Source organism: Akebia trifoliata, chromosome 15 (genome assembly GCF_017979445.1).
Source record: "Akebia trifoliata isolate Shusen 1 chromosome 15, ASM1797944v1, whole genome shotgun sequence".
NCBI lineage: Eukaryota > Viridiplantae > Streptophyta > Magnoliopsida > Ranunculales > Lardizabalaceae > Akebia > Akebia trifoliata.
In genome coordinates, this window is record NC_141389.1 from 295,889 (window position 1) to 313,005 (window position 17,117).

The 17,117-nt window shown below is 32.9% G+C and overlaps 1 protein-coding gene and 1 long non-coding RNA gene across 2 annotated transcripts; one reads left to right on the plus strand and one right to left on the minus strand.

Annotated features, from left to right (window-relative positions):
- Window positions 1-6,664: 6,664 nt before the first annotated feature.
- Window positions 6,665-16,026, plus strand: EULS3 (hydroxyproline-rich glycoprotein family protein). The gene is made up of 4 exons (XM_086426878.1): window positions 6,665-7,413; window positions 7,541-7,663; window positions 14,662-14,890; window positions 15,763-16,026. Coding segments are annotated over exons 1-4 (1,020 nt in total). The 5' UTR covers window positions 6,665-6,747; the 3' UTR covers window positions 15,765-16,026.
- Window positions 7,440-11,627, minus strand: LOC147383721 (uncharacterized). Its single transcript, XR_015173121.1, has 2 exons — window positions 10,997-11,627; window positions 7,440-8,340 (listed from the first exon to the last, which is right to left on the minus strand). It is a non-coding gene; the product is annotated as an uncharacterized LOC147383721 (long non-coding RNA).
- Window positions 16,027-17,117: the final 1,091 nt, after the last annotated feature.

Consider the following 17,117-nt stretch of genomic DNA (forward strand, 5'->3'; position numbering starts at 1 on the left):
GGTTTAGAATTGTTTATTCATACATATTTAAATGAAAATAACATAAATTTTTTTAATAAAATAAGAAAAATAAGAAGAGATTCAGTCAGAAAATCATGTTTTATTAATTTAATAAAAAAAATTATTTTTAAAATTTTAATTAATTTAATCTAAATATACAAATCCCATTTTACTCGCACCAGTTTTACAGACTCCGTTGCGATTTTTAAAATATCGTCTAAATCATCTTGTTTATCTCGCGAGATGTTGTTAACTTTGAGACATTGTGTAAATCCATCTCATTTTTTAATGATACCATTGACCTCAGATGCCATCCATTTTACAAGATCCAACGGCATTCAACATTATTGTAGAAAGCATAGAAAATTGGACAACATTTGAGTGATGGTGTAAAAAATATTTTAACGAATAGTTGTCCCCTGATACTAACCCATATATTTATGTATGATGTTCAATACAACAAACACATTTATTATATTTATATTTAAATTAGTTCAAATTTTGTCAAATTGAATGTATTAACATCTGAGTCTATATCTAAAATGTATCCAAATATCCAAAATTTTCTAATATATCTGACTTTTTTAGTATGAATTCAAATTTGGATTTGAATTTTTGAAATCCATGATAAGTCTAAGTTTTAATCACCCTTCTCTCGTGAACAAAATCAATGACACTCCCAATTTCCTTCAGACGTTTTGGGCATTAATCCTTCTCTAGAGCTTCTTCCGAAAGATTGAATTCTCTCAAGGGTTGAAAATGTGTTCTCAAAAGCTACGAACACTTCTCTCCATTACTTTTGAACCTAAAAGAATAAAGATTTATTGCACTTCTCACATTTGAGCTAATGAAATGTCCCCCTTAAACATAATTTACGTTTTTTGTGATTCATTGATATAAAAAAAAAAGATATTAATGCTTTTGTCTTCAACTTTTAGTTAAAAACCCTTGATTTGTGTATTAAAATGAAACATCTTTGACCCTTTGATTTTTCATCTTCAAAGTCACTTATATTCAACTTAAAATTTTGTACACTTCAGTCATTAAACCTCAAGGAAAGATAGATTTTTTGGGAAGTGAAAAATGATGAAATTTTGGATAGAGAAAATATTATTTTTTTCTACAAAGGGTTCAAGACAAGTAGAAAATGATGGATTGAATATAAGGTTGAATAGAGATTAAAGAATTAGAGGATGGCGGATTTTGGAATAAAAATTGAGGCTTTTTTGACTCAAGATTGAAGATGAGAGAGAGGATGAGGATTTACCTAGGACAATAGCTAGAGAAGATGGTGTTAAAAATAAAAAAATTCCATCCCTTCACATGCCCTTGATGGAATAGTAGATTAATAAATAAAAATGGTGCAAAGCAAATAAATATAAACCTTGACAAGCAAAAGTCAATCCACAGAGACAACGTTAATTTTTATTTCTAACTTAAAACAAAAAGTGATTAAAAAGCTTTAAAATAATTTCTTCTAATGATATTCTTAATGAACCTAAAATAGAAAATAACAATTAATGAAGATAGCAATGTAAAAAAAACTTAGATCGACCGCATCCACCATTAACAACTAACCACATTATCAGATTAGAAGATGAGTCAATAAAAAAACTTTTGTAAATTAGAAATCTATGATTTCCCCTTTTATAGAAGAATAAAAATCATAAAACCTATGATCAATCATTATTAACAGAGCATAACTTAACTTGATCTAATATAAGTATAAACCATCAAATTTAAAATAGTTTAACATAGATCTAACAATTAACTACTAGAAAAGAGATCATATTAGAACAATAAGCATTTATGTAATACAATCACAAATATTTAATTTTGATTAACTTGTTATTGGCTTCCTCAACCTCTCTAATGGAGGGATTAGCCACACATCATTGCAAGTTAATAAGAATTAAAAATAAAAAGAAGATGAAAGGTAGAATAATAGATGAAATAAAATCGAAAACTCCTTATTAATCACGATCTGAAGCTTGAACGCACAACTCCTCCTTTGATTACAAAGCTAGTACCTTGGAAAAAAAAGAATCACAGAAAAGTTAAAAAGACAATTTTTTCTGTCTAGTCTAATCCCTATTATAGAGATACTAGGATTATCTAGATCATTGAAGATATCTTGATATCCTTATCCTATGAAACGCTAAGCCCTAGTTTACTTCGTAATAACTAAGTCAACGTTGTCTCAACAAATGAATTCTTCTTTCCGTCACACTATGGTAATCCTGGGGCAGAAAGACCTGGAACTTCCAGATCTGGGCTTTATTATTGGATCCTGAATTGAAATTGCATCAGGAAACTTGTCCGAATTGTTCAGTTGGCTCACGTGTCTTTGACTTGTAAAGAAATAACTTAGATTAGGTTCACAATTGAATTAACAATAAATCATGGAAATATTGATAAAATGAGGACTATGCAATGCATTAAGTTAAAACCAGGGAATTATTCTGCAATCATGATTAAAAATTATGTTAATTGGACCTTAAAGATGGACTTTTAGGCCTTGGTTACATCATATGCACCTAATTGATCCTTTTACCTTCCATCAAGAATTTTTAGAAGAAATTCCTCTTTCTCCATCTCCATGTCACTAATATCATGATCAACTCCCAAATGATGTAACAACTCATTAACTTATAAGAGGACACATCAATGATGATTTTTTTATTTACAAGCAAATGGTTTAGTAAAAGACAAAAGTTTGATGAACTTCAAAACAATATTTAGCTCTGAATTTTCATAAGTAAAAAAAAAAAAAAGCAATTTAAATCTTCCTTGAAACATGAAAACTTAGTGGAATTCAAGATGTGTGGGATCTGTTATCAAGGATCTAGATCAAATAGAAATACCAAGCATGGGCTGCTACTAAACCTTAATTCAACAATAAGCCATTAGAGAAAAAATAAATCATTAAGAATATTTCAACTAGAACTAAGTTTTACTGATACTAAACTCATATATAAATAATGATAAAAATAAAGAGACCAAATGAACCTAAAATGTGATAAGGGACTAACAATATTTTCAAATAGGCTTGCCCAAAAAACATAGAGGCATACGTTCAAAGGTAAGTTTATGGAAAATAATAACATTTTTCTAATAGTCTAGTCTAGATGTAGAAAAATATCTTGGTAAGACCAGGCAAATACGTCTTTCTTTGTAGCTATTTAGAAAATCAATCATATCTGCCCGTTGCTCGGTAGTCATCAGAGTGCCAATCTTCCACCTTGTTCTAATGCCTGCGAGCTCAAAAAATCTATGAAAAGAGATTTGTTTTATCCATTATAGATCGTTAGTAGGGAAGTTTCGCTCAAACCAAAGATTCCTACGGAGTAACATCTCATTGTCAGAGGCCCAAAGAAAGAAAGAAAAAAAAAAGGGTGTCATAATAATGATGACATGGAAACATCATTATTATAAATTTCAAGCCTAATGATGAAAATATAGATCCGTAAAATTGAAGAATTGAATCCAAACCTACTTATTAAAAGCCATTTATGTTGTCTAATGCTATTGCCCAATTACTTATATGATACGCAAATCTTATGGTCAGTTTACTTACAAATAAAGTTTTGAGAAGAAAATATGATTTCAAAATTGTAGAACAAAAAGATCAAATTAAATCAAGGAACTAGGTAAAAGTTAATGTTAGTACCACTATATTAAAAGAAATTAACATAAAAAATTATAACTATTTGTAAGTCAAACTAATTTATTGCAACTTATGGAATTTCTTTTTGATAGAAAATCAAAGTAGTTAAGATGAGAAATGAGAAAGTTATGTATAGAGGACATCAAAAATTGATTTATCCACCACCATACATAAAACGAAGGTTTGTTGGGGTTAGGCTTCTATGATGCAAATCAACGCAATTGTAGAGAATGTTATAGACTTTTTGTTATTCGAAGTTTTAGTATAAAATATACCAAAATTGTTTGAAATTGTATAATTTGATTTTATATACACCCCTTTCATGTTTTTATTTTAAGCCGTCATAACTCAATTGTTTTCCAAGCATGCTCAAGAATTTGTGATGAGGTTAGTTTAAAAAAATATATGAGTCGTGCTGAAGTGACCTCAGCGGGGGACACCTTGACATAGTGGCTCGTGCATGCTCGTAGATACATTTTACTTGTATTTCGGAGAAAACTCTAAGAAGAACAATTAGCCCTCTTTTTACTCTTTCCAAACTCTGAGACAAGAATATTTAAAATAATTATTTTCAATGGATTTTTTTTTTAAAGAAAATTAATAGTTTTCTTGCCAATTATGAAAATAGAAGGGAGTTTAACATACATGGACCGGCAAACTTCGAAATTTGACTATCTTCACTTGTTTTATAATGATCCAACGCCACGAAAATACTTTGACGTGTCAAAACATAACTTTAAGAGAAAAAAAGTATTTTGAAAATTGACATACCTTAAGGGTAGGGTGGAATGGTATGGACGACCAATTTTGTCACAATCTATCAAAAAATTCATCAAATCAATTTTAGCTCAACCACCTTTAGCAAGATTTGAAATCTTACCTACCTTAGTAAAGAAAGTGTTTATCAGATTTTTATTGTGAGAGGATCAATTGATATATAATGCTGACATGAGAAAGAGTTGATCGAAAACTTAAAAATTAATAGATTTCGTTATTTTATTTGTGTGGATATTCTAGGCACTGAAATTATGTATCTATGTTTTGAATATGACGGTGCCAACTAAATAAAAGATAACAAAATGAAGACTATGTACAATAAGCAGTCATCAACCATATTTAAGAGACGGCATTTGCAATACTTCCAATCTATAAAATAAAACACAATTGTAGAGTCGATCTCGTGAAGGAATGTACCCACCCATGGTTGCCTAAGTGGTAAGGGCGAGCACGTGAAGTGTGGATTAGGCACACGTCATAGATTCGATTCTCCTCTAAGGTTTTCTCATGATTTAACTAGGGGACCATGGCGGTGGGTTGTTGTGGTAATTCTCCCCAAGATTAGTCGTAGTGCACGCAAGCTGGTCTGGACATTCGGTTAGCAAAAAAAAATAAAAACACAATTGTAGGGCCTAAACTTTCTAAAGTTTTGTGATGGATAAATTTCTTATTGTAACATAAATATTTTATCAAATTATAATTTTGTGGGATCTATTTTTTTTTTTATTCTGTATCTTTTTAATTTTATTTTTTTTAATAATATTCTTTTAATTTTTTTTTTGTTGTGCCATAGGCACATATGAAGTCTAATTTACAATATGAATCATATTTTTTTATCAACCAATTTTAATGGTTAAATGAAGACATAAATTATGCACATTAAGAAAATGAAATCTACTATTTCTTATCTGTAACAGAGAAACTTATGGATAGGGTTGGGCCCACATATCAATTTCCATTGATTATATCTCTGTCAAAGCCCAAAGGTGTTGCCCACTGAGAAATACTTTTTTAAAGATAATTGTCAACTTTTTCAGTCACTTAGAATAAGGAAATGACGCGTGACCCCACTCATTTGTGTCCTATAGGCGTGGATCCATTTCCATAAGACACGTGTAAAAATTATTGGCAAAAAAACAAAACAAAATATCGTTCGCACACGTGGAGAGTATGGTGAGTAAACCAAATCCATCAATTATTGGTTGTGTCAAGTTTTGTAATTTGGTTTCTCTTGATTTGAAGAATAAAAAATAACATTTTTATTTATTTATATGATTTGTGTGGATCTTTGTTGTGGGAAGCAAATATGAACACTAATTGTATCGAAAATAAATATTAAAAAAAAAATAAAAAATATTCTTGATTGGTTCAACAAATTACGTGACCACAAAAAAGATTGAAATTGATAAATTTGAAAGTTCAATTCAAAATAAATTAATAATAAGTGTAAATGCCTAAGAATTTATAAGAATAGGGACAAGGGAATGAATATCTGATGTGAGACTAAATTCAACACACTCCATAAGTGCGGGTCAGACTAGGCTAAAGCATGTGAAGATATTAGATGAGTGATGTGGAAGAGAGAAATACCCGTTCTGATATCATATTAAGGTTCATGAGCCTAACTCAATTTCAAAATCATAGTCATACGGTGAGGATTGCCTTCTCCTTATATATCGTACGGATTGGATTCCCATATGTTACATGTAACTATCATTCTAATACATTCTCTCACATGGGATACGACATGCAATTAGGGAAACACTTCCGCACATCTTGAAGTAGATGGATTGAACAGTGGTGAGAAGCCCATGAATTTATAAGGAGAGAGACAAAGTAACGAACATTTGATGTGAATCTAAATTCAATGAAAATCAATAATTTTTTCCTCTAATCCAACAAATAAAATTGAAGAGATTCTATTAACAAGTCAATTCTATTATAGAGAACCAGACATTTTTCAATATATAAGTTAGAAATTTTAGAATGAACTAATTTGTTCATTTTCATAAAAAAAAATTCAATTAATTCTAAAAATTTTAATCCCATAAAAAATATTTACAAATAATTCACGGTCCACAATTCTTCAATTTCTAACAATTTTTATAATTGGTCCAATTTAATTAAAATTTTTTTTTTTAAATCAATCCACTTGGTGTGTTACAAGTAAAAGTTGGTGTGTTAATAAAATCTATCTACTATATTAATAAATGCTACACAAAACCCAACGTATTCCACTTCACAAGGAGATAAAATATCCCAAATCTTTCAGTCTTTCATCGCCATTTCCATTCTTCTTCACCATGAACTACCCCCATGGGCATCATCACAGAGATCATAACAGAGAAGAAGAAGAATACCCACCACCACCACCGACTCATCACGCACATGAACGACAAGAAGAAGACTACCCACCACAACCACCACCACCTCATCACACATATGAAGCACCACCACCACCTTACGCAAACCCAATCCAAACTCATCAACATTACAATCCAAACTTAGGGCACCAACAAGAAGACACTTACAGTGATCCCAGATACCAAACCTCACCACCTCGCCCAACCCATCGTTTTGAATCTCAACCTGAGTACCCTCATGTCCAACACGTGTCTCACGAGATCAACAACCAAGGTTTCCAACCTAACCCTTCTGAATTTCGTCCTACCCAACGTTTCGAATCCCAACCTGAGTATCCTCATGTCCAACACGTGTCTCACGAGATCACCAACCAAAGTTTCGAACCTAATCCTTCTGAGGTTCGCCATGAAACCCATCATCAAGAAAACCAGCCTCATAGTCATGGTATCTCCTCTTTCTTCCATCATCACAGCCATGGAAGCGATTCTGAGATTTCTAAAAAACCCACCTTTAGGGTTTACTCCAAGGCTGAGATGGGATACTCACTTACTATTAGAAATGGTCAAGTTATTCTCGCTCGATCCGATCCAAATGACATGTTCCAGGCATGATTTGATTGATTTCTATCTGATTTTTTTTTTTTTTTTTTTAATTTAATCTGGGTATTTATTTTTTTTCTTTTAAATCTGTGTTAATTGTGTTTGATTTATGTGGGGTTTGTGGTCCTTGCAGCACTGGATCAAAGATGAGAAGTTCAGTACAAGGGTGAAGGATGAAGAAGGTTTTCCTTGTTTTTCTCTAATTAATAAAGCTACTGGTCAGGCCATGAAACACTCCATTGGAGCCACTAAGCCTGTAAGTTTGTTTTCTGTTATAAAGCTATAAAGGTCTTATTTTTAACCTCTTAAGGAAAGAAATTTTACTGTTTTTATACAATTGGGGCCTGTTTGGATCCCTTCCAGGAATATATTTTGATCTTTTGCAAAATAAATAAAAATTTTCGGCTCGAACATGACAATTAAAGATCCAAACAGCCCTGTTGAATTCCTGGTAATTAATGGGATTTTGTTTGTTTCCAAAGTAGAGAGATTTATATGGAATTTATAATGAACTTATATAATTAAGGTGAATATTTGTAACTGGGTGTCAACCTTGTGCTGTAAATATTATTATTATTATTTTTAACTCCTTTTCTTTTGTTTGAAGGGCACTTCTTCTTAATTTTCATTGTGTCTTGTTGTGCTACCAGTTTAAAAATTAATCTATATTTTAGAGAAGAGAGACTAGTGAATGAAAATGTTAATTGTCTTTTATGCAACAAAAAAGAGGGAAAGTGGTAAGCTGTTAATTTGTTTATATGTATGTCGTTGGAGTTATTTGTTGAAGTTTGGGATTTGTTACTAATTAATTGTGTGCTGGGGCGGTTTTCATATTCATTTTGATTCACATAAAGTGAAAACTCTTGGTCGTCATGCCCATGGACATAGCATTTAGTGGGCGAACCATGTAAATTTCTATAACCTTTTATTTGCCTGTCACGCCCCGAAATCCCAACACGAATCCCTATGATTTATCGGTTAGAATCTCGAGGTGTGAGGTAATCAATCACACAATCTGACAGAACATTCATAAATAATAATACTTATGAAAAGAAAATATACGCAGCGGAATAAGCATTTAACTAACATCTATACGAGAGTCTAGAGTAAGCAGAAGAAATCGACAAACACTGATATAAGTCAAGATCTTTAATCTCATAATTCATCAGGTTACAAAAATTTCTAAACTAACATGTTTCTTATCTACAACCAAAAACCGCTAGGATCTTCTACTAGTCCTCAAAGACATGGCGGCGGCAAGACATCAATCTGATCCTCCTCAAAAGACTCCTCAAAGAACGGTTCCTCAAAAGTTGAATAATCTGAAAGGGGAAGGATAGGGTGAGTAACAGGGGAATGTTACTCAGCAGGATGAACACCGTTCTAACGAGTCATACATGCACGAGTAATCAGTTGAACAATTAAATAATGCAAGTTTTCATAATGTAACATACGATAAATGTCTAAGCATACTCAGTAAACAGTTATAATAACTTTCAATCTATCATTTTCAATCATTTAAAGTAACATATGCATCTTTTAAATGAAAACACCTATCAATCATTACAAAATAAGAAAAAGATACATAATAAGAACACGGCGGTGTAATCGATAAGAGAGCAGAGGAACACGCCGATATAACCGCTTCGGCTATGGCAATACGATATTCCAAACTTAACCTCCGATGTGGAATCCCATCGTTATAATCTGATTTTGTGGCCGATCTAGCATATCACGGTTGGATGATCATTTATCCGGCTCAGACTCGCCGTTGACCAAGAACCCAATACTGAGTTCAACTAACGGTGAGGTCGACCGTTTGACGACTACAGACTAATAGTGATCACTAACTAGCCCAGGAGACCCCTCGCGTCGAAGCCTATCAAGAGGCAATGCATGTGAACCCCGCCTATCTCTACACTATACAGAGACCGCCTTTACACACAACGTTCCCCAGAAAATATGTAGGAGAAATTCCTGGATTTCATAAGCTGTAATATGTTCTAAGGTATCCCATACTACCGAAGAGCATATGACATCTAGTGTTATCCTAGATTGACTCGTCGCTTCCGGATACACAGCAACGCGTCACTTTTTATGGGTTTTCTACAAACCTTTACTGGTAAACAAAATAATTTATTTTGTATATAATATATCATTTCTTTTAATCGAAAATACAAACAAAATCTGGTAATGCCCTCCAGTGACAGTTATCTGTCATTTTCATCCATCAATCATCTCATCTCTCTATCTATCTATCACGTTTTACGTGGTATGGCCACTACGTAGAGCTGGAGGCACTGTCCCATCAATCAGTCGAGAACATACGTTCTCTCTATCCATCCATCAATTAAATCGATCAATCTATCATCTAATTTCCTACATATCTATTAAAGTAATTTTACTTTTAAAGTAATTCGAAATCCATAAAGCATCAACCAATTCCATTCGATAGTTTTGGTTGAGTCGAGAGACTCGAAAACAAAGATAAAACCATAAGACATAAAAGCTGAAATCTGTGAAAATTTAACTAAGTGTTGAAAAAATGATTTTTCAAAGTCGAACTTGAAAACGAATTATTTATTTATTTATTAAAGAACTTAAAGTAACACTTAATTGTTTTTAATGGAATAAATGTAGGAAATGGGTATACATATTATATGGAAGCAACATAAAATAAATTAGAACCAAACTCAACATTCGGATACTTTTCCGAATTGCTGATTTTTCGTCGAAACTCGACCAAAATCGATCCAAATATCATATTAACTATAAAATGATTATATTACATCAAATGAACTAAAACCAATCATAAATAAGCATGCAAACATGATTTAAATTATTCAAATATGTATAAACTTAATGAAACAATCGATTTATCAACAATCATATGGATTTTCTATGAAATTATCGCATAACTAGAAGGTAGAAGGGAAGGCAACCTACTTCAAGTTATTTTCAACGGTTGAATGGACTTTAAAATCGCCTCTGGCCAATCTCCAAAATTTTCTTCCGGCGAAAATCGGATTTCTTTGCGTCCACGCGTAACCCTCGGCGAGAGGAACAACTTTTCTTATTGCGCCTAAGCTCGGATCGTTCTCGTTTAGTGTAGATCTGAGTTTCAAATATTGAAGGAAAAGGGTTGAGATTTGTTTGGAGAGGAGAATAAGAAAAATCTGATTTTTCTAATAGAATTTAGATATTTATGTCACTTAAGTTGGGACATACTTGTCATTTTGGGAATTGTTTTTTCCGAATGCCAAATTGGACAAACTTATACTCTATTTTGGGTGATTTTTCGACACGAATCTAATGGTATGATCGGTTTCGTCAAATTACGTCTCTAAGGTGTCGTTTACCTATTGGAAAAATATCTAATGCGAAACTCGAGGATTTGATAACTTTTTCAATCGACTTCAGATTTAGGCGTGCTTACAGGCTAAAGTATGTTTCTCGATCCTTCTAATTCTATTGGTGAAGTTTATTTTCCTCAAATATTAAAATTTAAGAATCTATACTTTTAAATCAATGCACGGATATAAAATTCTTTCCTTGAGATACATTTTAAGATTTCAAGTCATTACATTGCGTCATTCATTCTATGTTTGTTAGTACCACCGAACCTGGTTGCAACCATTTTTTTTATTTATTATTACACCTCAATTCATGCCAACTCTGAACTTTTTTCCCTGCCTGCCCGCCTTCATCATCATCAAATCCTTTTCCAAAAATTTATGATTGGCATAACGAATCTTGTTTCTCCATATTCTTTCAATTCTATGTACAAGCCTGAATGAAATAAGGGAAAAAGATTCATGTTAGGTGGTGCAGAAGTTTTCGCATTTAGTGGCTGAACCATGTAAATCTTTTATGTGCGTATTTTGAAGAATTCTAGGAGTATAGACCGAGGTTTGATAAGGTTGGAGGGTATGGAAGTTGGATGAAGGAAGGTTCGATAAAAGAAGGATAAAGAGAGTAGAAAGAGAAATGGTAGTGGAGGGAGGAAAGATTATATTTTTCTTTGTGTCCTTTCTTCAGGATAGGTTGGTTTAATTTATAGATGGTTTGGTAAAAGAATTTGGATATTATTTGGAGTCTGGAAGGCTCTGGAAATTAGAGGAATTCGATAAAATTTGAAGTCCGGATTCTTTGAGAGAATTTTGGAAGTTTATGTAATTATCGATTGAAAAGTTATTATTCATAAATAGTAACAAAAACATGGATGACTACTAAACGATATTTATCGCTTGACTTTTTGACATGCGTGAGTGATAGTAAATACTATTCATTTACGTGTGTGAATAGTAAATACTATTCAATCGACGACCTTTTGACGACTACAACGACTTATTTGACTATACATTCTTTAGACTTTACATGACTTTTGAGGTACATACATACTTTGTTCACACATTTTTCTTTTTGGAGAATACATGTATTTTAGAATTGGAAGTGATCTTCGGTTTCATTGTCGGAGACGCTTTGAGGAAAATCCGAAGAAGATTGGGCCGCAATTGATCTTTGAGTGGAGATTGAATCTTTGAGATTTTGAAGTTCTTTGGAAATTTTTTGCCTTTGTTTGATGGGCAGTGCAAAGTCTTTAAAAGAAACTGTTGTAGTCGATGATGTTGGAGTTGCTGCAGAGGAAGCTATAGTTTGAGCGTATGATTTTGTTGATGCCTTGGGCAATTTTGAAAACTCTGATGGAGATAACTTCTTTTGAAGAGATTCAATAATCACTTTGCTTTTGTCATTTTTGGAGCTAAAAAAGTCAAATTATCGTCAAAAACAAAAACGACGTCAATTTTAAGATCCCATTGGGTCGAAAATGTAAATTTTTTGTTAGAGATATAATTTGTAGAATTTGACCACACCATTAGATCCGGAACGAAAAATTAGACAAAATAGAGTATTATTCGTCACTTTTGGAGTCCGGACGGTCAAATTATCGTTAAACGAAATAATAGGTAAAATACCAAGTTCGTCCCAAAAATTTATATAAATAAATTTTAAACGAATCTACTATTCATCATCATTCAAATGCGTCAAAAACTAGTTGAGACTTATTATTATTATTTTTTTTTAAATTTGGTTTTTTCTCGATTTTCAACCGTAGATTCGTCGCAAACGGGTTGCTGTTGAATTCCGACGTAGAAGGGAAAAACGTCCGCAGCCTCGTCATTTACAAAACTCACCCAGTTTCATTTCATTTTTTCTTTTCTTTCGTTTCGTTTCGTCTAAAATCAGCCGTATGTGATATGGGGGGTTTCGACTTTTAAAACTCGGATTTCATCAGTTTCGAGGTCAAACTGTCTTTCGCTGTAGAAAGGAGAAAAGACGACGACATTAAGATCTTTGAAACCACCGAGTCAGATTCAAAATCCAACTGGTGGAAATAACTCAATGAAATATCCTACCCACATATAATTTGTTATAAAATACAATTAAATATATCAAATATGCAAGTTCTGACGTGAATTTGAAATAAAGAAACACAGTTCTATATTTTTGGAACATATAATAAATTTTCGTTAAATCCTATATGCAATTTTTACAATCTACGGTTATTAATAGAAATTAAGAGTCCTTATAATTCTCTGTGCGATAGGATCGAAGCGCGTGCACGGAAATCGAGATGATTAGTACGGAAATCGAGATGGATTAAACTTCGAGGCGGTTGATTTTTGAATCTAGTCCAGTGGTTTCAAAGATCTTGATGCCGTCGTCCTTTCTCCCTTCTGCAGAGGAGGACGGCTTGACCTCAAAATTGATGAAATTCAAGGTTTAAAAGTCGAAACTCCCGTATCATATACAATTGATTTTCGACGAAACGAGACAGAAGAGAAGAAGAAATGAAAGGAAATTGAGTGGGTTATGTAGAGGACAAGGTTGTTGATGTTTTCCCCCTCTGTGTAGGAAGTGAATGGCGAGTCGTTCGCGACGAATCTACGGTTGAAAATCGAAAAAAAATCAAACTTTATTTTTAAAACAAGTCTTGGCTGGTTTTTGACGCATTTGAATGATGATGAATAGTAAATTCGTTTAAAAATTATTTATATAAATTGTTGGGATGAATTTGGTATTTTACCTATTGTTTCGTTTAACGATAACTTGACCATCCGGACTCCAAAAGTGACGAATGAATACTCTATTTTGTCTAATTTTTTGTTCCAGATCTAATGGTGGTTAAATTCTACAAATTATGTCTCTAACAAAAAATTTACTTTGCTAGCCCAATAGGATCTTAAAATTGATGTCGTTTTCGTTTTTGACGATAATTTGACTTTTTGGGCTCCAAAAATGACAAGTAAATAGTCTATTTTCTATAATTTTTCGTTACGAACCCAATGGTGTGATCGAATTTTAAAAATTCTTGCTTTAGTAAAAAGTCATTATTTAGTTTGGTTCGACTAAAAAATCGAGGATTTTGCAACTTTTCTTTTCGGATTAGCATTTGAGCGTGCTTATAGGCTAAAATATGTTTTCTAACCATTTTGAATCCAATGGTATGATCAGATTTCATTAAAAATGATCAAAACAAAATCCTAAAGTCTTATCCTAAGTTCCACTTTCAGGATTTTCTCAAACTTCCATTATTTGTTTTTTTTTTCGATATACGGATAAAAAACTCGGGGTTTTACAATAGTAAATAGGATTCACGTTGTCAACCCCAATATTTGGGATAAAACATAAGATGACAACGATTTATTTTTTCTGTTTATTTCAAGATAATATATGGTTACATATCTAGTTAATAACCTGAAGTTTCATGGAAATATGTGGTCTCAAGGGATGCTTTTGATTTCTTCTCTTTCTCTTATATGCCATTCTTTTTCCCCTTTTTAGTAATTTTTTTTCCACTTACCATAAACAAGAATGCCCAAAAGTTCTTCCATGATGTTGCTTCATAGTTTATTTCTGTGGTTTTTGTGGTAAATGTGGTGGATACTCATTATTTCTTGGTATTTCTTCCATGTTTGTACTGACAACAAACTCTGGCCTCCTCTGCCCTCTTCCAAAGAGAGATAAGAGAATGGAAAAAAAACCTGGTTTTGTGTTAGATGTTATAAATATAAACTTCTTTTCGCTTTGTACTTACTTCCTAGATTACAGCTTCACCAACGAGTTTAGAAAAAAAAAAGAAAAGAAAGAGAAGTGAATATTTGTTCCTTTATTAATAAATTTATATAATACTGCTAAGTCATGCAGGTATTAATTTTTCTATTGTTCTCTTGGTTAAAAAAACTCATGCAGGTGCAGTTGATCCCTTACAATGCAAATGCACTTGATGAGTCAGTCCTGTGGACAGAGAGCAAGGACTTGGGTGATGGTTTCAGATGCATAAGGATGGTGAATAACATTCGATTGAATTTGGATGCTCTCAATGGAGATGAAAATCATGGTGGAGTCCATGACGGCACCACTATTGTGCTCTGGGAGTGGAAGAAAGGACCTAACCAGCGATGGAAGATCACTCCGTACTGTAAGTATTAAACGTCTCAAAAATAAAGAGAAAAAAATCAAGTAAAAACTTCTAATTTCCAACAATGGTTTCAAACCCGGTAGATGCATTCACAAAATCACGTATCTATACTATTATAATGAAAGAAGGGTGAGTTGATATTTTTTAAATTACAAAATTAACCTTGGATGGATCCATTATATTTCTATACTATTATAATGAGGGAAGGGTGAGTATTGTTGACCCAAATCATGTTAGCGTTCTTAAATTACAAAATTGCCTTGGCAGATCCATCTCTTTATACTAATATAAAATTTGAAGTGCAATTTTGGCTGTAAGTGGTATGACATGTGGAGTGTTATTCCCACGTCCTCGGTTCAAAGTCCCTTAAACCCTACTTCGTTTGCTAACCACCAACTCTATATCTTAAAAAACAATGATTTAAATTCTCTGGACAAATAACAGAATATGTGATAATCAGAGCCCGTGGTTTTAGGGTGTCTTTACCCTAATGGCATGTGTTCCTTTGTACTCCATAAAGATCACAAAGATTTAAATTATTATAAATCAATCCTAATTAGATGAAGAAAACACCAAACTGGTTGTTCGACCCTGTATTCAAAGTTGGAACTGTATGATCGGATGTTGGACACGTCAACAAATGGGTAATTCACAAAGGACATTAGATGTCTCCAAGACCAAGATGAGGCCATGCTTTTTACCAGGTATTCACCTAACAGTAAGGAAAAAAGAACAAAGAAATGAGGAAAAATAAACCCATTTTTCAGTTAAAGTGAGATTGATTCCTTTTTCCCCTTTTAATCTATTTGAGATCTCTCTTAAACAGTGCATTTAATTTGTCTTTCCCTCCTCTTTTCTGGTACTGAATACAGGATATATGTTTGGAGGTTTGTTCGAGTTTGAAAGCTTTTGCTGTTTAGAGAAATAAATTCCTCCTTGGGAGGAAGGGCTGCTTGTTCTCTTTTTTCCAGTGAGTGTTGCTGCTTTTTAATGTTTTTATTTTCAGTATGAGTGAAGATTGTGATGTGTGGTAATGACTCTAGAACTGGTGTTTCTTTCATATGTATGAAATATCTACTACACATGGTAACTTTGATGGATTTGAAAGATAGTAACTTTGATGGATTTGAAAGAAAGTCTCTTTCCCTGGATACACTCCTTATATTTGTAGGTAACTGATCACCTTGAAACTGAACTGAAAGTGGGGTGTGCTAACAGTACCTCATGGATTCTAGACCAAGATCTAAACTATAAAACTAAGCAAGTTTGCTCTGCAGAATTGCCTTATGTGGTTTGAGGCATAGTCACAAAGTCAGAGTACGGGATTAAATAAAGGGAAAACTTAGGAAAAAAATGTTGAAAATGGGTTTTTTTTCTGTCACAAACTTTGAAGTTGCATTTTTTAATCGTCGAGGATGCAAGACGTGTTTTAAATGTGTTTTTTTCAAAAAAAAAAAAAAAAAATCACTGTTTTCTGTTACTATGGTTTCAGGTATAGTTCTTAAAATCTCATCTTGACACTGTCATGGTGAAAACATCCTAACAAGTATTTCAATTTACTTCCTAGCATTATTTACTATCCCTTGAAGTGTGGAAGTACTGAGAGGATGTGTTGAGATTTTTTGTGCAATGATGGGAAAGGGAAGAAGAAATTTTATCTCAATTGTCAAGTGGAATCAAATCAACATGGCTTTGTTAGGGAAGTGGTTATGAAGATTTGGGGTGGGTAGAGAGTTTGTGGAAGGAAATCACCAAAATCAAATATGAGTTAGAAATCAGGTAGGTTGAGTGGTGAGGCAAGATCTTCCTATGGATACGACCTTTCGAATGGAAATCAAGCTGGAATTTAGGATTAGAATTGCGTTTGACGTGGGGAGAGGGATTAGGGTTTAGGGTTTAGGGTTCGGTTTTTGTAGGATTGCTGGTAAGAAAGATTCATCCCCACAAATATAGTTCCCAGATTTATTTTGGGGAAGAAAAAAAAAGGCTCACCTATTAAGGACCTCAGGGTTCAACCCGGAGAGGAATTTTAGGGGGCATTTGGTTTAGATTCTAGAATCCAATGCATCATTTGGTTCAGATTGTAAAGTGGGGGAGAGAGAAGAAAAAAAAGTTGAGAGAAACAATGATCAATTTTTCTTCTCTCCAAATGAGGGAGGAAAGAGAAGTTCATGAATGATATAACATTTAAAATTACAACTATATCCTCTTTTTTCTCTCTCTCTAA